Here is a 20086-nt window from a genome sequence, read left to right on the forward strand (position 1 = left end):
CCGGCCGAATTAGAAGATACTGAAGCCGAAACTCAAGATCCTGTAGACCAAATCAACTTGGGAGATGAAGATAACCCTCGGCTGATCTCTATCAGTAGACTTCTCGATCCAGAACTGCGAGCAGCGATGGAGGCTTTATTACGAGAATATAAGGATTGTTTTGCATGGGAGTACCATGAAATGCCCGGGCTCGATAGAAGCTTAGTAGAACATGTATTACCTCTTAGAGATGATTGTAAACCTTACAAACAAGCTCCTCGGCGATGTTCCGCCGAGGTACAAATTGAAATGAAAGAGGAAATTGAACGATTACTACATGCTAAATTTATTAGACCTGCTAGATATGTGGAATGGGTTTCCAACGCTGTACCTGTAAGAAAGAAAAATGGCAAGATGAGAGTATGCGTTGACTTCAGAAACTTAAATTTAGCAACTCCAAAAGATGAGTATCCTATGCCAATGGCCGATCTCTTAATTGATGGAGCGGCCAAACATGAAATATTATCTTTCATGGATGGTCACGCCGGCTATAATCAAATTTTTGTAGCCGAAGAGGATGTCCATAAAACCGCCTTTAGGTGCCCAGGCTTTGTTGGAACCTTTGAATGGGTAGTGATGCCTTTCGGCTTAAAGAATGCCGGAGCAACTTACCAGAGGGCCATGAATGCCATTTTTCACGATTTAATTGGCAAAACCGTAGAGGTGTACATAGATGACGTGGTTGTTAAATCCAAAACCCGATCAGGACATCTAGCCGATCTTGAACAAACATTCCAACGTATGCGAAAACATAAACTTAAAATGAACCCTAAAAAGTGTGTTTTCGGAGTATCAGCGGGGAATTTTCTTGGTTTTCTCATCCACCAACGAGGAATTGAAGTCGACAAAAATAAAGCTAAAGCCATTATCGACGCACCCGCTCCTTCTAACAAAAAACAGCTACAATCATTCCTTGGTCAGGTTAATTTTCTTAGACGATTCATCTCTAATTTGGCTGGTAAACTACGGCCTTTCTCTTCTCTACTTAAGTTGAAAATTGGAGATGAATACAAGTGGGAGCCAGAGCACCAACAAGCTTTTGACGAACTCAAGAAGTATTTAACACAACCCCCAGTGTTAGTACCTCCACAGAAAGGAAAGCCGTTGAAGCTCTACATAGCGGCCACAGCTGAATCGATTGGGAGCATGTTGGCTCAAGACAATGATCAAGGAAAAGAGCAAGCCATCCATTATTTGAGCAGGATCCTCACACCAGTTGAGATAAGATATTCGCCGATTGAAAAACTATGCCTCGTGCTCTACTTTTCGGCGATTAAATTACGACATTATATGTTACCATCAGTCGTTCATATAATTTCACAAACGGATTTAATTAAATATATGTTGACTCGGCCGATCATCAAAGGCCGAATTGGAAAATGGACAATGGCGCTTTCTGAATTTACTTTCAAATACGTGGCCCAGAAGTCAGTCAAAGGCCAGGCATTGGCTCAATTTCTTGCTGACCACCCTTCTGTTGAAATTGAAGATATGGAGAACGTTGAAATAGATACTGCACAAGTCGGCCAGATGTACCACGAGCCTTGGCTACTATATTTTGATGGCTCAAGCACTAGTGACTCCGCCGGGGCAGGAATAGTGATTGAATCTCCAACCGGCCAAAAGCATCAATATGCCTTCAAACTGGACTTTAACTGCACAAACAACCAGGCTGAATATGAAGCCTTAATAATTGGCCTGGAAGTATTAGAGGAACTTGGAGCAACAAGAGTTAAGGTGTTTGGGGACTCCCTATTAGTCATCAATCAAATGCTCCAGGTTTTTAGATGTTCAAATCTCTCATTGGCCACTTATTATGCCGCCGCACAACAACTGCTTAGTTGTTTTCATGATGTGGAATTTCACCATCTTCCGCGAGAACTCAATCGTGAAGCGAATGAAATGGCTCAAATTGCTTCCGGCGTCAGCATTCCAGTAGGCCAAACTAACAAAATCATCATAATTGAAAGAAAATCGTTGCCATCTTTGGCCGAGAGAGGTATGCCAGCCGATGTCTTTGAGTTAGACGTGCCACTTGGTGATTGGAGATTTCACATAATCCAACACCTTTTGATGAAAACTGATGGCGGTGGGAGCCGAAAAATTAGAATGTTGTCTAGCAAGTTCACAATTAAAAATGGTGAACTGCTGAGGAAAAATCCTGATGATGACCTTCTTCTTCGTTGCCTCGGCTCAGAAGAAGCCCAGTTAGTAATGGCTGAAGTTCATGAGGGTATTTGCGGAGCACACCAGGCTGGGATAAAAATGAGATGGTTAATTAGGAGACATGGCTACTACTGGCCAACTATTCTTAAAGACTGTATTGAGTATGCTCGAGGTTGTGCTCCTTGCCAACTTCACGGGTCCATTCAGAGAGTTCCTGCTTTCCCCATGAATCCAATAGTGAAGCCATGGCCTTTTCGGGGCTGGGCAATGGACATAATTGGCCAAATCTCTCCCCCATCTTCCAAACAGCACAGATGGATACTGGTAGCCACAGACTACTTTACAAAATGGGTTGAAGCCGTTCCATTCACCTCCATAAGTAGTGCCGAAGTGATCAGATTCATTGAACAGCAAATCATTCATCGCTTCGGCATCCCAGAAACTATAACGACTGATCGAGGATCGGTGTTCATAGCAGAAGCCGTCATTGAACGAATGGCCGAGTATAAGATTACAATGCAGCAGTCAACACCCTATTATGCTCAAGCTAATGGACAGGCTGAGGCTACCAACAAGGTCCTCATCCAAATTGTGGAAAAGATGATTCAGGAAAATCCGCGTGATTGGCACAATCTTCTATCAGAAACTTTATGGGCTTATCGGACCTCCAAACGCTCGGCTACAGGGACAACTCCCTTTGCTCTGACTTATGGACATGATGCAATTTTACCAATGGAAATGACAGTCAGATCATTGAGAGTCGCAATGCAAAATAATTTAACAGCCGATGAATATAGTCAGGCAATGTTGCAAGAACTAGAGGATCTTGACCAGGCGCGGTTAGATGCATATGATCGGCTTCAAGCTCAAAAGAAGGTTGTCGCTCGTGCTTACAATAAAAAGACCAAATACAAGAGTTTTGGTGAAGGCGAGTTGGTTTGGAAAGCAGTGTTACCCATCGGCACAAAGGATCCCAGATTTGGAAAATGGTCACCAAATTGGGAGGGTCCGTTTATTATTGACAAAGTTCTTGGAAAAGGAGCATATCAATTGAGAGATAAAGATGGCGAACGACACGCAATGCCCATTAATGGCCAATACCTAAAGAAATATTATCCCACAATGTGGGAAGCGCGAGCTGCTGAATAATGGTGTAACCAAAAGATGGCCACTAGTTTATACTGTATATATGTTTAGGCCATCTTGATTCTGGCCAATGCAATTAAGCCGAAAAGATTATTTTTATCAGATTTCCAGTTTGTTTGCTTGACCATTATACTTCACTTGTATTTACTACTACAAGATATTATCTATCCATGACCCAACGATGTTTATGATAATCTACCGGCAAGCAAATAATTAATTAAGTTTTTCATCGGCCCATAACTTTCAAATGTTTACAAAAACCGGCCAATGGCCGACAAAAAAGCCACATACATCAATCATCATTACTCGGCTAATAAAGCTTTAAGAGCTCCCAAGGTACAACTAGTATCCTGAAGGTCACTCTCAAGTTGCATACACCTAGGCTCGGAATTTTTCAATTCGGCCTCTATTTTTTTCAGTTGTCCTTGGCTTTGGAAACACTGCTTACTCCTTTGAAGGAGCTTTTCCCCCACTTCTTGTCTCTCTTGTTTCAAGGACACCAATTGTCTTTCCAACTCATTTATCTTGCCTTCAAGAGACTCCACAACCCGTTTTTGTTCCATACACCACCCAAACTCGGGAACCAAGGCTTTCTTCATTTGCTCACAAGCCAAGATTTGTTGTCTCCTTTTTTCTATTTCTTGGTATGAACCAGCTACACGGGATATTTGTTGGGTCAACACTTCTAGCTTCTCACCAATGAGAGCTACCTTGGGAGGGGCAAAGTATTTGGCTCCAAGTAACAAATCCATGGCCACTTTCACTTTTGATAGTTGGCCTGTTTCCACAAATTCTTTTAATGGCTGCGCTAAAGTTTCCTTTACCACCTTCAGAGCCCCATCAACTTCCTCCCTTGATGTCAATTTCACGGTTGGTAACTGCGAAATGGCCGAGCAGCATTCTGGTTGGATTAGAGCATCGGCCGAAAATGCCCTCATGAAAGCCTGAAGTTCGGCTTCAAACCCTTGATTACCTTCCTACAATGTCAACCACTAACAATCAGTTCTTTAGCATAATAGAAGGGAAGTAATCACAAAACATGTTTGGAGCATACTTACTAGTTCATTAGCCAACACCAGGTGTTGCTCACTAAGCGACGAGGAGAGAATACTGGCTTGCGTTGAAGTTTGGGTGAGCACAAGTGTCTCTTCCATATTCATTGTCACAACTTCGCTTTCAGCCATTCTTTCAAGAGAAATTATCTCCCCCACGGGTTCGTCACTACTCGGGTGGCCATTTTTATCAATGGTTAGTTCCACGGATTCCTCTGTTTCACTAGGAATGGCATTTTGGACGTTGGCCTTCTGCAAATTCATCATATAAAGTATGTCATATTTATGCTCAAGCCAATAGCCAATTATTCTCTCTGCTGTTGTGTCATACCTTGAATGTCTCTAGGCAACTTCGTTTGGCCACGCACAATTGTTCTTCACTCTCAGAAGATTGCTCGTCTTGTTTTGCCGATTGTTTCACTGGAGGAGATTGAGACGCTGAAGACATGGTAGCACCATCTGTTATTCAAAGGAGACAAAACAGAAATGCCATTAGCCATCGGCCATGATTCCTTACATAATGGCCGACTGGAATTCAAATTGATTTCGGCCTACCTTTGGCCGCCTCAGTGGCCGCACTATGGATGACCTTTCTCTTTGTGCTCCCTTTAGCACACTTCTTCAAAGGCTCTTGGCCACCTACAATCAACAAACCCCAAGTTAATGAACAAACTAACAACATGTGCATAAATGAAAGTACACTTGGGGGGGGCAACAACTTACTTATAGTTGGAAATGCTCTAGCAACTTTGCTTGTTATTTTACCACGCCTTACAGCTTTCGGCTTCTCTTGTGCCCATGGATTTCCTGCAAAAGCCGATCGCCTAGCCGACACCAACCCATCTTTAAAGCGGCTACCTACTCGTTTCGCCCACCACTCTCTGAACTGAGAGGAACTCTTGCTAGTTGCTACTCTTGTCTTCATGGGAAAGCTCATGTTGTACACAAACGCCTTGTTATTCTGCTCAATGTCGTCCTTATTGGAGAAAACGGCTCGCAATGAACTATATCGGTTTGACGATTCTGGCACCGGAGCCGGTATAGCTTGATAATATCCCAACTGACGACTGACATAGGATGGTGAATATAACTCCACTCCACACTTGAGTGTTTTACCAGACAAGGCACCCCAGAAGAGATCCCTCATACCTATTGCACTCTTCCAAGCTGAACATGCAGTCTCCCATCTCGTCTCACTTTCTGAGGCGTGCTGGCTGATATCCATTGCAAGGTAAGGTGGATACTTCCTACTGAAACAAACGGCAAACTGTTCTGCAGAAAACTCTGGACACTTGAACAACACCTCAAAACACTCTTCTGCCGAATGAGGAAGTAAATCAAGAGGAGCCAATTGTTGTCCAAGAGTAGTGTCAACGGCCAATGCTAAACCCGGCTGTCTGAAAGTGGGAAAGTAAGTGTGCAGCCACAACTGAAAAATCCACAATGGCCCAGACCAATTTGGGTTCAGTCCTTCGGTCACACAATGGTGAAGACATCTGTATAAGTGGGCAAGCACAAATGGACCAAGAGCTAATGGCTGATCGCTCTCTTGTACTTCTTTACTTGCTAATGCTTCAGCCAACTTGTAGTACTCCACATTCACTTTTTTAGAAGTTGTGCACACTAAGTACTTACATATCCAAAAGGCAAGAAACGCAGCATGCTCTACATGAGTTACTTCCATTGTCTCCTGCTGGTTTTCCTCTTTCTCTTCTGGACTGCCAATACTATCAAGTGACTTATTTCCCAAGCCGCTGTTAAACACCTCAATCCATGTATTATAATTGGCAACGGCTGGTCTGCCCTTACTTCGATCTCTTAGCTCACCACCAAGATCAATGTCAAACTTTCCTTCTGCAAATACAATGTCCACCACTTGCCCATGTGGCGGCAGGCCTATAATGGCCGCTATATCAATCAAGGTCGGACTAAGTGCACCAAACTGAAGCTCCAGAGAGTTTGTTTGAGAACTCCAAAAACACATAGCGGCAGCCAGCAAGGAGCGGTCACAAGGAATAGTAATGGTGGACAGCTTGATGGCGTCATAGATCCCAAGTCGTTTCCATATTTCCCCAAATCGCTTCTCGACTCGTTCTACCCACGGAATCCAGTTGGCCGTTTCACCAGGCCATTTTCCTGGTTTTGTTCCCCATGCTCCCCATGCTTTTCCTTCACTGAAATAGCTAGAATCATCCACTTCATGCTGGCTCAAAATTTTTTCCACATCAGCCGGTATATCACTCTGGAAACTTGGGCCAAGTTGACGTACCCCACCTTCATTCGGGACTCGTTGTGTTATTCTATTCATGAAGTCCGAGGCATTCTTTTCAGTGGCTTGACTTAGTGCTTCCGCCAATGCAAATGAGCGTTTGGTAATACTTTTTTGCTTGCCTTCATAATTGTCTTCTCCGGTCCCTTTCGAAGCCATTGCTTGGACAACCAAGTCCTACATGATATAGAGCATAATTGGTTAGCACACCATGTTTCTCAAAGTACACCAAGTTTCTAGTTATTCGGTGCTATTCGCCGAAAACCACGAAACTTGGGGGGGGCAAAAGCATATTACATGCATATGAGCCAAGACACTCTGGATATAAATATATATATATATATATATATATATATGGCCAATTGCACAAAAAAAAAAAAAAAAAAAAAAAAAAAAAAAAGAAGAAGAACTGGGAACTTGACAATATGCAGCATACATTAATTGCATATGGGAGGGGCCTCACATAATTGCTGCACATTTTATAATTACAATTGTAATTAATTGACAGCTATTGCATCAAAATAAAGCTGGGACGATTGATTACAATGCAGCATATATTAATTGCATATGGGGGGGGCCGTTTGCTAACTAATGTTGCAACAAATAGCTCATATAATTGTTGTTCATTAGTAACTAATGTTGGGGTTTGACTGGGCATCAAAGCCTCAATTGCAAAGCTCAGGATTCACGGCCATGAATTGCTCATTGAATTTTTTTATAAAAAAAAGGGTTGGTCAAAAAGGTTCCCTGGTGGGCATTAATGGCCTACTTCACTTTCCTTGGTGCCACCCAACTTCATCTGGTCATATAATTATGAATTAAGTAATGAAAGATAAAGTTGGTTAGTTGAAACAATTGATATAGTGCTGCAATTATTGATCTTGCGAGAAAACAATGAAAACAATTCCCATATAATTGCAGCCATGGTACATCAGACCAAATTTGGGGACTTTCGAGAAGTACTTGGTGACTTCATATAATTGCAGTCATGCACTAGTTCATTGGCATATGCTTTATATGCCTGGGAATTCGAATAGAGAGCAAGAGTATACGGAATATAATTAGATCATAAGAAAATGGCTTCTGGTCATAAGTGAAAGCTCCGTTCATCTTCAAATCTGGGTTTACAATTCAACAAAGAATACCAGTATCATACCTGCAGTTTGTTGGACCTTGCACAGTGGGAAATCAAAGGGTACCCAGCTTCCAAACAGCTCTAATAGAGGGGATTTGCTCAAAATTAGGAGATGCCCAGCCATGATTTCAACTTTAGAACAATGGAGGAGCTGATTACACCATACATGATTTGAAGTCTACATAGAAGATACTCAATAGATTCATCAGATCTGGGTTTTCTGGGTTTGAATGTCAAGTACCAAATTCAGAATCGTACCTTTTGTGTTGATGATAGCCCATTTTACCTCTTACTCAGTCCATGCCCAGCTCATTTTGTGAAGGATTTTGAGGGATTTTGAGGATGGGAGGTGTGCACTTGATGAACCCCAGTATAAAGCTTTGTTCATATGTTTTCCAAAAATAGGGAAGAAGAGTCCCGTATGTGGTCGTGAAGAGATGAGAATGGATAAATAAAAGAAAAGTGAAAATCATAGATGGGTCGACCCGTAGAAAAATGGGTGCACAGCCAACCCGAAAGAAAGACAAGTGGAGTAATTGGCTGCCAATTTTTCCTTGTGTTGGCTACCTATTCTTTCAATTGGCTGCCAAGCTTTTGTCTCTACGTTGGCCAATTTGAAATTTTCTTTTGTGTTGGCTAACCCTCTTTCTTTGTTGGCCAACTTGAAATTTTCTTGTGTTGGCTAACCCTCTTTCTTTGTTGGCCAACTTAAAATTTTCTTTTGTGTTGGCTGACTTGAATTTCCTCATGCCTTTGGCCAACTTAAAATTTGAGGCCCTTTGTTGACCTACTCTCCCTCACTTGAATTTAATGGCCAACTTAAGGTTTTCCATGGGTTGGCCGACAAGAGCAACAAATTGACTCCCTTGATGGCTTACTTGTTGGCCAACTTGAACTTTTTCATGTGTTGGCCAACATGAGCTGCAAATGGGATTCCTTGCGAAATTTTTCGTTTGTTGGCTAATACTTAGCATTTTTCACTTGTTGGCTTCCATGAGCCATTCTCACGCGTCGGCCAACTCTAGTTCTATCAATCGGCCACACTCAAGTAAATTAATTGTTGACCTTCGTTAGCAGATATGCTTATTCGCTCTTCTGTTGGCTGATTTGAAAACTAATAGTCATTGGCTTCCATGTATCTATTAAATTGTTGGCCACCAAACGCTATATTTCCTTGTTGTCCACACCATTAACTTGGTTTGGCTTACTAACGAACAACTCACTTACCTACTCGAATTTCAGTTTCTCAATTTTTTCGAAGTTGATTAGGGGGCCAAGTTGACTCAAATTTCTCAACCACTTGGCGACATTCGCCGATGCTTAAGAAACTTGGGGGGGCAATGTTTGTACCCACATTTGCATGGCCACTCGGACGTAGCTAATGTGCATATAGTTATTGAGTGATTTCTAATTACAATGAGCCGCTCTACAAGTAAATTGGGCCGATTGCCAGAAATGTTGGCCGATGAATAATTGGACAATTCATCTGATCTAAGACAAGTCACATAAAAAAATAGGCCGATAGAGGGTTTCGAAAGTTTGGCCTTTGGTTATCGGCCGGCCCGTAGTCATTGGTTTATTGTCTAAAAGCCCATTGGCCAATACTCTAATTGGTTTCCAATCCGAACTCAACTTAGAAGGATAATGGCCGATTGTCAAAGAGGCCAATAAGCGATAAAGATGAAATTTGATCAAGTAGTATTTCAGTCGGTTTGAAATTCATGTCAGCCGATAAGGAGAATTCAATCCAAGATAGCCTACTTCAAGATTAATTGCAGCCGTTGATGACGTCCATCAAAGCCAATCCGGATAGAGTCCAGCGTCAAGTCAGCCGACGATAAGTATTGAAGCCAAATCAAGATAGAGTCACTGAGGCAAGAAGAGGCCGAATTCCACTCAACTTCAAAGAGTCAAGAGATCAGTTCAAGTCATAAAGCAGCCGATATAAATAGAAGCATCGACGGAAGACAAAAAACACACAACTCCAGAAACTCAAGCCATCAAGCTTTTCTTATTTCGTTTTACCTTTTGCTTAGGTAGAATTTCCGTCTGTTACTTTAGTTTATTTGCTCTGCTAGTTACAATCTCAGTTACTTTATCTTTCTTGTAGCCTAGTATCGATTTTGAATTGTTCTCTTTGTTTTCTTTCAAACAACAGTTAATAATTTGCAGCCATTCTGGTTTTCAGTTTCGTTGCTATTATCTTTTATTTGCTCCTTATTGTCTTTATGCTTTACTTATTTAATCGTGTTATTCATAGTAGCTATTAATCTTATATTTACTCATACTCTCACAACCACACCTAACTCACCCGACCTTCAGCCATCAAGTCCTTAATCTAGAGGCATCGAACCGCAGCCGAGAATAAGTTCCTTCCTCGGCTAACGATTGCTTGATAAGTCAGATCTACATCCACTACACCTACAGTTGCACACTTGGCCTTCTGGCCGTGTGCTGGCACGCTCCGCATCTATTCATCAAGAAGGACATTTGTTCCTTGATCCCTCGGCTGTATAGGCCGAGGTGATTTTCAGAGGCAACAATATATATGCTCAATATCCTTGGTTTGAAGTCAGAACTTGCTAATGTCCATTGTCTCTGCAATTTTGATCTTTGAATGATTTTTTTGAATTGATTCCTCTTGCTAGGTCTAATTCTGAAAAAAATTGGAAGTTGAAAGAAAAATGGAAAGAAATTTGGATGAAAGAAAGTGTGCAAACTACAAACACATGCAATGTTTATGTATAAGATATATAAATTATGACTTGATAATTTCATTTAACAAGTACTGATCTTTTAGTGTCTGAAGATATATAATGATAATTTCGTTAAGCTAATATCACTTGGTGTCTGAAGCTCTAGTTATGAGTTGAAGGCAAATCACTTATATTAATTCTTAATTGCCATAGCAATCCAGTTTTTGATCTATTTCAACCAATTAAGTAGTTCATTCTGACAAGTGATCCTAGATATCAGATGGCACAAATGTGGCCATTGTTGCGTGCTCATCTATGTTTATGGAGTCCAAGCCACATTTATTTGCATATTCTGAGGACCTGACAAGCCAACAAATCCGAAATTTCATCTCAAAATTTGTTTGGGGAGGGATTTTGCATGTTTCTATACAATGGGAGAGAGTAGGGTGTTGCCCATGTTATTCTAAACTCTCATTCATGTTTTTATTACTCCGATTTTGATGGAGTTGAAACAATAATTGAAGGACAGATATGCAGATTCTCTATGAAGTTTGAGTGGGTTGCTGCAGACTACAATCCTCCATTAGGTCATCACTTGGTCCTAACAAAGCAAGTCCTCATGCTGCGGGGTTCACACAAGGTACTGTTAGTGGTGTAGAGAGACATGATCATACTTTGATGGGTTGACTATCAGATCACTTCAGTGTAGCACAAATAAGAGAATTGCTTCAATCATTTGGATCACCTCAAGAAGAAAATCTAACGAAGAAGACAACAACACGCTATATTTAGCAGATGACATGATTTATGAAAATTTTAGACTAGATTTCATGAAATTGGACTAGTAGAAGAGAGATTGCAATCTAGCGAAGAAAATAACAGTAAATTAGAGAGACTGTAAAAGTACTAAGGGAAAAAGATCAATGACTTATGAGTTAACTTTAGTTTGAAGAGATAATCCTATGCAATCAATAATAGAATAACAAACAAAAAACCAATTGAAAACAAGATACATAAATTATTTTTTAATATTCCTAATTGAATACTCATAGACTTATGAATTACACAAGAATATTTAGAACACCATAGAATTCCAAATACAATACATCCCCCTAATATTAATTCAATGAAACACTAAAACATCAATTCAATCAACCACTGAAAAATTATAATTGTACACAATTATAATAAAACGATTTAATTAGATATTCTCTTAGTTTTTTCAAAGAGCAAAACCGAAAATTTGCATCAAAATGATCTGTTTTAGTTAGTTCGGTTTGATTTTTGTTCTCCACGTTGATGCGGTGAGATTTTGGCCAGTTTTCAATTTTCCGGTATCTAAAAGTTCAACCTCTCAACAAATTGCAAATCAACATACAAGAAGCGTGTTAAGATGTTAATTTTTGTACTCGGGATTTTTTGAGATTTTATTCTTCTAGAATAGGGTTTCATGAGGTTTTAAGGAACGATTATTTCTATTGACCCCATAGGGGTGTTTCGTTTTTGTAATGCTTATTGAATTATAATGAAAGGGTTGACCTATTTCCATTAAAAAAAAATGTTAATTTTTGTTGAGAAGAAAAAAAGAAGAAAAAGAAAAGGGTAACAAAAATATTTACCAAGATTTCGAGGGGTGTCGAGTGTAATTTAACCCTACAATATAACACCGCATTTCTTTCTAGCGCCTTCTTCTTCGTCTCTCTCTCTCTCGCTCTCGCTCCCATAGAGCAGCACCACTTCTGCAAAATCTTTACTGTTCGATCACAACCCTTCCATACTCCTCTACTCTCTCTCTCTCTCTCTCTCTCTCTGAGCTAGTCTGCTTCAACAATGGCGACTGTTATGCAGAAAATCAAGGACATCGAAGATGAGGTACTTTTCCTTCACTGCAATCTCTCCTGTTCTTTATCTGCCAATTAGAAACCCTAGAACTGTAAGCTCCGTTTCGTTAGTGAAAATTCAAAGAAACTAGCACTGTTTAGTAGGCTTAAACCATTCTTTGTATTCGTGTTCGAGATTATGAGGCTTAATTCAGTTTTGTGTTTGCATAGCTTAGTTCAGATGGTTAAGAAATCAATTCGAATAAAAAGTAGAATAGAATGGAAACTGTACAAATTTGCATACGCGGTGATACTTCTTAGGCTAGTTCGGATTTAATCTCCATCACTGAAATCTAATCAAGAAATTGAAATTTTTGAGTGTGGCTTTTGTTTTCTTGTTGAATTAATGGCCCTGCTGATTGTTAAATTCAACATAAAACTTGAACAAACAAATTTCGGTTTCTTTGGTTTAGTTGTGAACCTACCTGATCTGTATTTCACATTTTTAGTTTGATTATATTGAATATCTGTAACTCGAGTTTTTTTATTTGATTTATTTCTCTTTCAATCAACTGTTGAAATGTGCTATGTTGTTTTCAATATGCTGCATCTGGATGTTGTAAATTCTCAATTGCGATTTAATTAGAATACTAATGTATTTCTTTTTTTAACTGCAGATGGCTAGGACTCAAAAGAACAAGGCTACTGCCCATCACTTGGGTTTGCTGAAGGTAAGTCTAAATGTCTTCTTTACAGTGTCATTTGTCATTAATTGGCCTTTGAGAAGTGACCCTGATATGGTTCGTTGGTTTGTTGCTAGGCTAAACTTGCAAAGTTAAGGAGAGACCTACTTGAGCCTACAACGAAAGGCGGTGGTGGTGCTGGTGAGGGTTTTGACGTCACTAAAAGTGGAGATGCAAGAGTTGGTTTGGTGGGTTTCCCTTCAGTTGGGAAATCTACTCTGCTGAATAAATTGACTGGGACTTTTTCAGAGGTAGAGTATCTCACTCTATACAAATCTGTTTTGATACATTAATTTTCTTTTGTATGTAGAGTAGAAGCATATAGTCTTTGATTGAGATCACTTATTATGTTTAACTGCTGTGACATGTCTGATGTGTCTAATATTGCGCCAAATTCGGACTTCTAACTTTTTATGCAATATGCTGGGATTCTTTGCCTGGTGTTTGATGACCATATTGTACTTTTTCAAAATCAGGTTCTGGTTCCAAAAATTTTGTATTTTAGAAGCTGTAGCTGTCAGTCTAGGGATCTCCAGTGGAAGCAGCTTCGTAAGAAGCACATAGGTTCTTTTTTTTATTTTTTTTAATAAAATTAAATACTAGTGTTTTTACCACTTGAATTTTTTCTTCAAAAAGTGTTTTATATAAAGCACCTTTTAGCTCTTGTGCCAAACACTACCAAAAGTGCTTTGATATTCTGTGATTGCGTTTGTCAATTCTAAAAGCAATGCCAAATGAGCCCTAAATGTGCATGAGGAACATATCCTGTTCTTTCCTAAACTCCATCTCATCTTTGAGTAGCCCTGATCCATATTTGGATGGAAATGTGCATATTCTTAAACTCCTGTTAGATGGTTTATTATATGGTTAATTATTCTTTTATATTGAAAAAGTTATTGATGCAAACATAGTGGACAATATGTCCACTCAAACATGTGTCTGACCTCCAACCAACCCGATGCCATAAACAACACAAAAAATGAATTTTAGAGACGATATTAACTCAAACTAACATACTACAATATATAGAGTAGACAGGTGAGGGATTAAGAGACTGCTGCCTTCCACTTTGCATGGGTCAGGAAATGACGTCCCAAAATTCACAGGAATATGTAGACCTCAGTGGTGCTAAAGACGTGCTTTATCTCACATGCCCTTCACTTCCACTCTCACAAGCCCTCTTGTTTCATGCCATTCGTACAACCCATAAAATAGCCAGCATACAACAACTCCCCACATTTTTCTATTTCCCCTCCAAAAGCAAAATGCTTTACTTCAAGCATGGGATGCAAAAGTTAGGAGTCATCCCTTTATATTAGTGTCAGTTTATGTCAAAGCTCTTTTCCCAATGATAGAAAAAGGTGGTCAGTACTTTCAGCCGCACTTCTTCACATACGTATTGATTTGAACAAAAATTAGGCCTCCTCCTGTGAGTTTCTTTGTAATTTGGGTCTTTTGCAACTTTCCTTATATTTTAGAAATTGAGTTGGGGGTTGGGGTTCTTTATTCCTCCATTTGAGACTAATGTGTATGCAATTGATGAAACTTAAAAGCTTGCTTGCTGTGTGAGATTTGAATGATATTTTCATTCTTCACCCTTGGAATAAGATATTGGTAACCAAAGATTATGAAATATCCTATTTATTAAAATTCTAGATCTTCTAAAGGCTGTATGGTGTGTATGTTTACAGGTTGCTTCCTATGAATTCACTACCTTAACCTGCATTCCAGGTGTGATTGTCTATCGAGGTGCAAAGATTCAGGTAGTATTTCTATTATTTCTGGTTATATATGACCTATTACCATTTGGTTATAATAATCTAGATTCTAGAAAGAGAAACTAATTATGCAATATTTATAACTGTCTTATTGTCTTGTATATCAATTGTGTGCGTGTCGACTGTCAACATGCATATGACATTCACACCTATAATCATGCTTTTGTATATATAAATTTTCCCCAACATAAGCTTCCCAAAATCCCGTTCCTATAACATGATTTTTGGAACTCAAAAATCTTTGACAGGTTTTGTTTCATGAATGACTGAGTCAGAAAATTAGAAAATTCAATAAAATATATCGGCTTTTGGTGTTGCATGAGCTGTATAAAGTGTTTTATGGTCTAAAAGTCAACAATTTTTGTAGTCTTTTCGTCAGCTATATATAGCTCTTTTAGAGGAGATTTGGCAATTGAAAAGAAATGTGCATATTCTCAATGTATTTCTGCTTGTATTTGGATTTTCAATTTAATTTTTTACTTCAAAAACAAAAAGAAATGATTTTGTGAATGGTGAACCACAATTGTAGGTAAAAGCTGAGGGTGGGTGGCTGCTAATTAAGCTACTTGTTTTTCTAGATTTTTGTTACCTTTGCTTCTTTTTGTTATTCATGGTTATTATGTTGAGTTTTTCAGCAAGTCATTTTCATTGTATTCTTGTAGCAAAACTATCTGTACAACACTATTTATACCACATTCCTACACTCTGATAGACATGCAACCTACACATGTAGAATATAACAATTTTGTAGTTTATGAGTGGGCTGTGCCGTTCTTAGTAGCCACCACTTACAGCAGAATATATGTTAGGCTGCGATGTACATAATATATATACACACATATAAGTAATTATCTAGACTATGTTGGATCATGCCTTGACAATATATCTTTATCTTTCAAAATGTACGTCCTGGATTTCATGGGGGCGGAGTTTTTTGAAATCATGTCACTCATTTTTCACTTGTTGATACAGGCTCATGGGGTTCCCCTATTGTTAGTTTTTGTTTTTTAACTGTTGCAATTCTCATTCTCTAATTTGCAGCTGTTGGATCTCCCTGGAATTATTGAGGGTGCGAAGGACGGAAAGGGTAGAGGAAGACAGGTAATGTGTGGAAATTTATCCCAAATTTATTTTGAGAAGACCATATATGATAAATTTCAATGCATTTATTTATTATAACCACTTCAGTGTATGATATCTGCATTCCGCTGACCCCTATGATTTTTATCCCCAGTAAAGAAGTAAAGGGGAGAGATGAGAGAAATGAGAAAAACAGAATTGTAGATGAAAGGGAGAGTGGAAGTAAATCAAACTAAAATCCACTTAGATGAATTAATGCTCCTATATGAAAGATCCCCTAATGTAATTCCATTGGGGGCTAGCCGGAGCCAACTCTGGTCCCTTTAGCCCTCATTTGCTCATGCAAAAGAAGTACAGTTTGTGGTTAATGAATAGACTAAAAATTGCCAAACAAACAAATGTTGAACATTGTCTTCTTGTATCATATCTTCATTGCTAACAGAAAGATAGGTTTTGGTTGTTTAAACCTATAGGCTAGCTTAAAAATGATGTTGATAGTTATGAAGATATTAACCAATATATTTTGTAAAAACTGCCTGTGATACATGCAGCTTTCTTTATGAATGCCATTGATATGTTTAGTTAGATTTGCAATAACAAAGGCTTGAGGATTGAGATATGCCTGATATTGTATTGTTAGGATAGAAAACAAGTGTTTATCCTTTCTGAGTTTGTTTGTGTTCATTTGGCCTTTATGTCATCCAGGTTATCAGCACTGCTAGGACATGCAATTGCATATTAATTGTTCTAGATGCAATAAAGCCAATAACTCACAAACGTCTAATTGAGAAAGAGCTTGAGGGATTTGGCATAAGGTAATCTTTGTTGTTCCCATTGTTTTTGTCTGTATAGGTTTTACTTTCATATAAGTTTGTAAATCTGTATAAGTTTGATGTTAACAATATTTATCAGATCTTAAAAGTATCAATGCATTGTCAATGTTGTCCTTTCATACAAACAATAAGATAACATGTGTATGTGTATGTGACTTTCAGAAGTTGTCCTTTATCAGTCCCGAATCGAAATATGCTAGCTTTTAATAACGTGGTGTAGTATGGTACCTTTTGTTTACAATATAGAAATTTCATTTTCCAGTCTTTATGAAGTATTGATTTACCAATTGTTTCCCATTTTTTGAAAACAGAAGTTGTATATAAAACCTGCGTAGGACCTCATACCCGCTCTTCTGTTGAATACATATTCTTGAGAAAGTACCTAACTCTATCTGGTTTTGAAAACCACTTCAGGTGTCTTCAAAAGGTTTAGAAGCTATAGTGCATACTGCTTTTAGAATGGCTATTTTTTTTTTTTTTTGTGGGTTTGAACAACAGGAGCTTGTCACTTTTTCTGTCACTGAACATAGCATGTTGCCATTACATTTTTCTTTTGGTGCATACGCCTTTGAGCTACTTAAACAAACAAACCCAAAAAAAAAAAAAAAAAAAAAAACTCAGTCGGTTGTCTCCATGCACACAACACATGTAGGTAAATGCTCGCTAAGATGCATGTACATGTATATGTAATCTTTGGTCAAGGTCTCTAGAGCCTTTTTTCTTCTAGATCCTCTTAGAGATTTTCTACTTCATATGATTGGCTAAACGCTTATTCTGAACAGGTTAAACAAGGAACCACCTAATCTGACCTTCAGGAAGAAAGAGAAGGGTGGGATCAATTTCACTTCAACGGTTACCAACACACATTTGGATCTTGAAACCGTGAAGGCGATTTGTAGTGAATATAGAATTCACAATGCTGATATCACTCTTAGGTTTGATGCAACTGCCGATGACCTCATAGATGTAATTGAAGGCAGTAGGGTATACATGCCCTGCATCTATGCTGTGAACAAGATTGATCAGATTACTCTTGAAGAGCTTGAGATTTTGGATAAACTTCCTCACTACTGTCCAGTCAGGTAACTTTTTACGTATGACCAAATTTAATAATTCTGCAGTGAATTATTGTTGCTTAATCTAATTATGAAATTAAGAAAATTTTGAATGTTCTATTTCTGCTTGAAGACTTAAGCTTAGTGTTGTGATTAGTATCTTGGAAACTTTAATGACCTGCTGGAGAAAATGGCCCAGTTTCCAAAAATTTCTGCGAGAGAACTATTCCAAAGTTTGACAATTCTACCATGTGTCAGTTTTTAGAATTTTCTTTATCATTGTAAGGTATGTAGTGATTAAGAAACCTTGTTATGTTTATTATAACTACATTAAGCACCAGGTTTTGTGTTCAATCATACTGTTAGTATACAAAGCATGAAAATAAGGAATAAGTTGTTTTTAATGAGTTTAGTCAATAGTTCTAGCTTGTAATCATCTGTTAATTTCGACTTGAATTGTGCAGTTTCATATTTCTGGCATTACTATTTTAGTAGTTTTTTGACTTGTAATTGCATTTGCCATGACTCATCTGCAGTGCTCACCTAGAGTGGAACCTTGATGGTTTGCTGGAGAAGATATGGGAGTATCTCAATTTAACTCGCATATACACGAAACCTAAAGGGATGAATCCAGATTATGAAGACCCTGTGATCCTATCATCTAAGACCAGGACAGTTGAGGATTTCTGTGAGCGAATTCATAAAGATTTTATTAAACAATTCAAATAGTAAGTATCCTCTCTTAAAATTTCCTAGTTCCATTTTTTTTTCGTTGATAAATGCTCTGGCAATGGGAAAAGGTATTTTCTATAGTTGTCTTGTTATCCGTGCAAAACTACAGTTTCAAGTTGATATAGACTTCTGTGTTCATTATAAGTTTCAAAGTTGACGATGTTAGGTTACTTCTTGGATATTAAGGGATTTTACATCTTTCCTTAATCTAAAAAAGTAAACAAAAACCTCCAGAAAGGAAATATTGTATTCTTGGCATCTTCTGTCAGCTTTGAGTTGGTTGATTTTCATATTAAGGTTTCAATTTGATGGCTTTATGTTACTTCTTGGACTTTGCAAGTTTTTCTCATCTCTTTTGTTATGTTGATATGCACATCCTACATCTTTTTTAAACAGTCCAAAATGTGGGATTGATATATTCTATGTCTTCAGTGGCATTAGCATTGTTTTCCTGTATCCTCTTTCTCCTTTATTTGTTAGATTCAACTACACTATGGTTCTTCTTTTTTATCTTTTTTTCTTATGGTCTAACAAATAGAAGGAGAAAGAGCATACAGGAAAACCGCCCATTTTGCAGTACCAGATTACTGTTGAATACAATATCTGCTTAGACTACGGTAGTCAAACTTTTGTCTCTTAATCGATAAAATGATATTAAATAGAAGGTATAGTTCGAAGTCATTGAGGACTATCACTATTAGATATCCAAAATGGTAATGAGAACATTAAAACTGACAGAGAGTTTTGGATAGGGGATATCAATATACCCCATCTTTAGTCATGAAAGTTAACAATGCACTTTTTTGTTGCAGTGCTCTGGTTTGGGGGTCTAGCGCGAAACACAAGCCCCAAAGAGTTGGAAAGGTTGATTTTATCTCAATTCAGCATGTTATCTCTTCCGTTTGCTTGTACTGCATTTATTAAAATTAATAAATATTCCTTGTGTTAATCAAATGCATGTATTGTGTTGGCTGGCAACAGGAGCATGTGCTCGAAGATGAGGATGTTGTTCAGATTATCAAAAAGGTGTGATTTGGCAGGAACTTAGAAATATGTGCAACCTTAGCATCAAGATATCGTTTGTAGGACTAAAGCTTTTGAGTCCCTTCGCTTGTACTTTGCATAGTATACAGCACTCTTTTTGTCTGTTCTTTTAGTGGTAAGGGTAGTCAAAGTTTAAGTCAGGTTGTTAAGTGATATCAGGGAATCTTACTGCACCTTTTTGTGATCAAAGCTATTCTTGGTAGTGTGCTCTTTGTGATCCTAATGAATATCATCTACTATGAGATTGAAAGATTGCGCATATACGAAAGGAACTTTTAACTTTTCTTGTTATGATATTTAGTTCTTTGCTATGAGTTGAGCAACAACTTGGCTCTTTTATTTTCTTGATGAGAAAAGTAAAAGCTTGGTGCATCAGTTCTGAACTACCATCACAAGCTGAAGGTACTCGTACTAATGTGTAATGACTAATGACCAATACGGAAGTAACGGACCTATGGGTCAAAGATTTTATTCCCTATGCAAAAAGTAGATTGATAA

General features: G+C 38.3%; 3 protein-coding genes across 5 annotated transcripts; 2 read left to right on the top strand and 1 right to left on the bottom strand.

Annotated features, from left to right (window-relative positions):
* Positions 1–840: 840 nt before the first annotated feature.
* LOC112186987 lies at positions 841–3611 on the top strand. Its single transcript, XM_024325579.2, has one exon. It carries the CDS (start codon positions 1186–1188, stop codon positions 3352–3354), a length of 2169 nt encoding a protein of 722 aa, XP_024181347.2. The 5' UTR covers positions 841–1185; the 3' UTR covers positions 3355–3611.
* On the bottom strand, positions 3536–8236 carry LOC112186985. 3 transcript variants are annotated; one of them, XM_024325578.2, is made up of 7 exons: positions 8066–8236; positions 7829–7985; positions 5127–6849; positions 4959–5042; positions 4735–4862; positions 4410–4652; positions 3536–4328 (listed from the first exon to the last, which is right to left on the bottom strand). In XM_024325578.2, the coding sequence occupies exons 3-7, from the start codon at positions 6829–6831 to the stop codon at positions 3654–3656; spliced, it is 2835 nt and encodes a 944-aa protein (XP_024181346.1). In that variant the 5' UTR covers positions 6832–6849; positions 7829–7985; positions 8066–8236; the 3' UTR covers positions 3536–3653. The 3 variants fall into 3 exon arrangements, with proteins under 3 accessions (XP_024181346.1, XP_024181344.1, XP_024181345.1); XM_024325576.2 differs by having other exon boundaries at positions 4410–4655; XM_024325577.2 differs by having other exon boundaries at positions 4410–4655; positions 7829–8236.
* Positions 8237–12183: 3947 nt separating this feature from the next.
* On the top strand, positions 12184–19879 carry LOC112189980 (developmentally-regulated G-protein 3). The gene is made up of 10 exons (XM_024329396.2): positions 12184–12375; positions 13001–13054; positions 13144–13317; positions 14758–14829; positions 15886–15945; positions 16630–16739; positions 17540–17839; positions 18349–18540; positions 19357–19408; positions 19526–19879. Exons 1-10 carry the CDS (start codon positions 12334–12336, stop codon positions 19574–19576), a joined length of 1107 nt encoding a protein of 368 aa, XP_024185164.1. The 5' UTR covers positions 12184–12333; the 3' UTR covers positions 19577–19879.
* The last annotated feature ends 207 nt before the right edge of the window (positions 19880–20086 follow it).

This window comes from Rosa chinensis, chromosome 2 (assembly GCF_002994745.2).
Source record: "Rosa chinensis cultivar Old Blush chromosome 2, RchiOBHm-V2, whole genome shotgun sequence".
In the NCBI taxonomy this organism is placed as follows: Eukaryota; Viridiplantae; Streptophyta; class Magnoliopsida; order Rosales; family Rosaceae; genus Rosa; species Rosa chinensis.

Excerpts from the sequence above, each read along its gene's own strand:
- LOC112186987 (XM_024325579.2), top strand. The coding sequence starts at position 1,186 with ATGTTGGCTCAAGACAATGATCAAGGAAAAGAGCAAGCCATCCATTAT.
- LOC112186985 (XM_024325576.2), bottom strand. The coding sequence starts at position 6,831 with ATGGCTTCGAAAGGGACCGGAGAAGACAATTATGAAGGCAAGCAAAAA. Across the intron at positions 4,656-4,734 it reads GTTGCCTAGAGACATTCAAG|AAGGCCAACGTCCAAAATGC; the intron begins GTATGACACAAC and ends ATGAATTTGCAG. Across the intron at positions 4,329-4,409 it reads TGGTGTTGGCTAATGAACTA|GAAGGTAATCAAGGGTTTGA; the intron begins GTAAGTATGCTC and ends TTGACATTGTAG.
- LOC112189980 (XM_024329396.2), top strand. The coding sequence starts at position 12,334 with ATGGCGACTGTTATGCAGAAAATCAAGGACATCGAAGATGAG. Across the intron at positions 12,376-13,000 it reads TCAAGGACATCGAAGATGAG|ATGGCTAGGACTCAAAAGAA; the intron begins GTACTTTTCCTT and ends TTTTAACTGCAG. Across the intron at positions 15,946-16,629 it reads GAAAGGGTAGAGGAAGACAG|GTTATCAGCACTGCTAGGAC; the intron begins GTAATGTGTGGA and ends TATGTCATCCAG.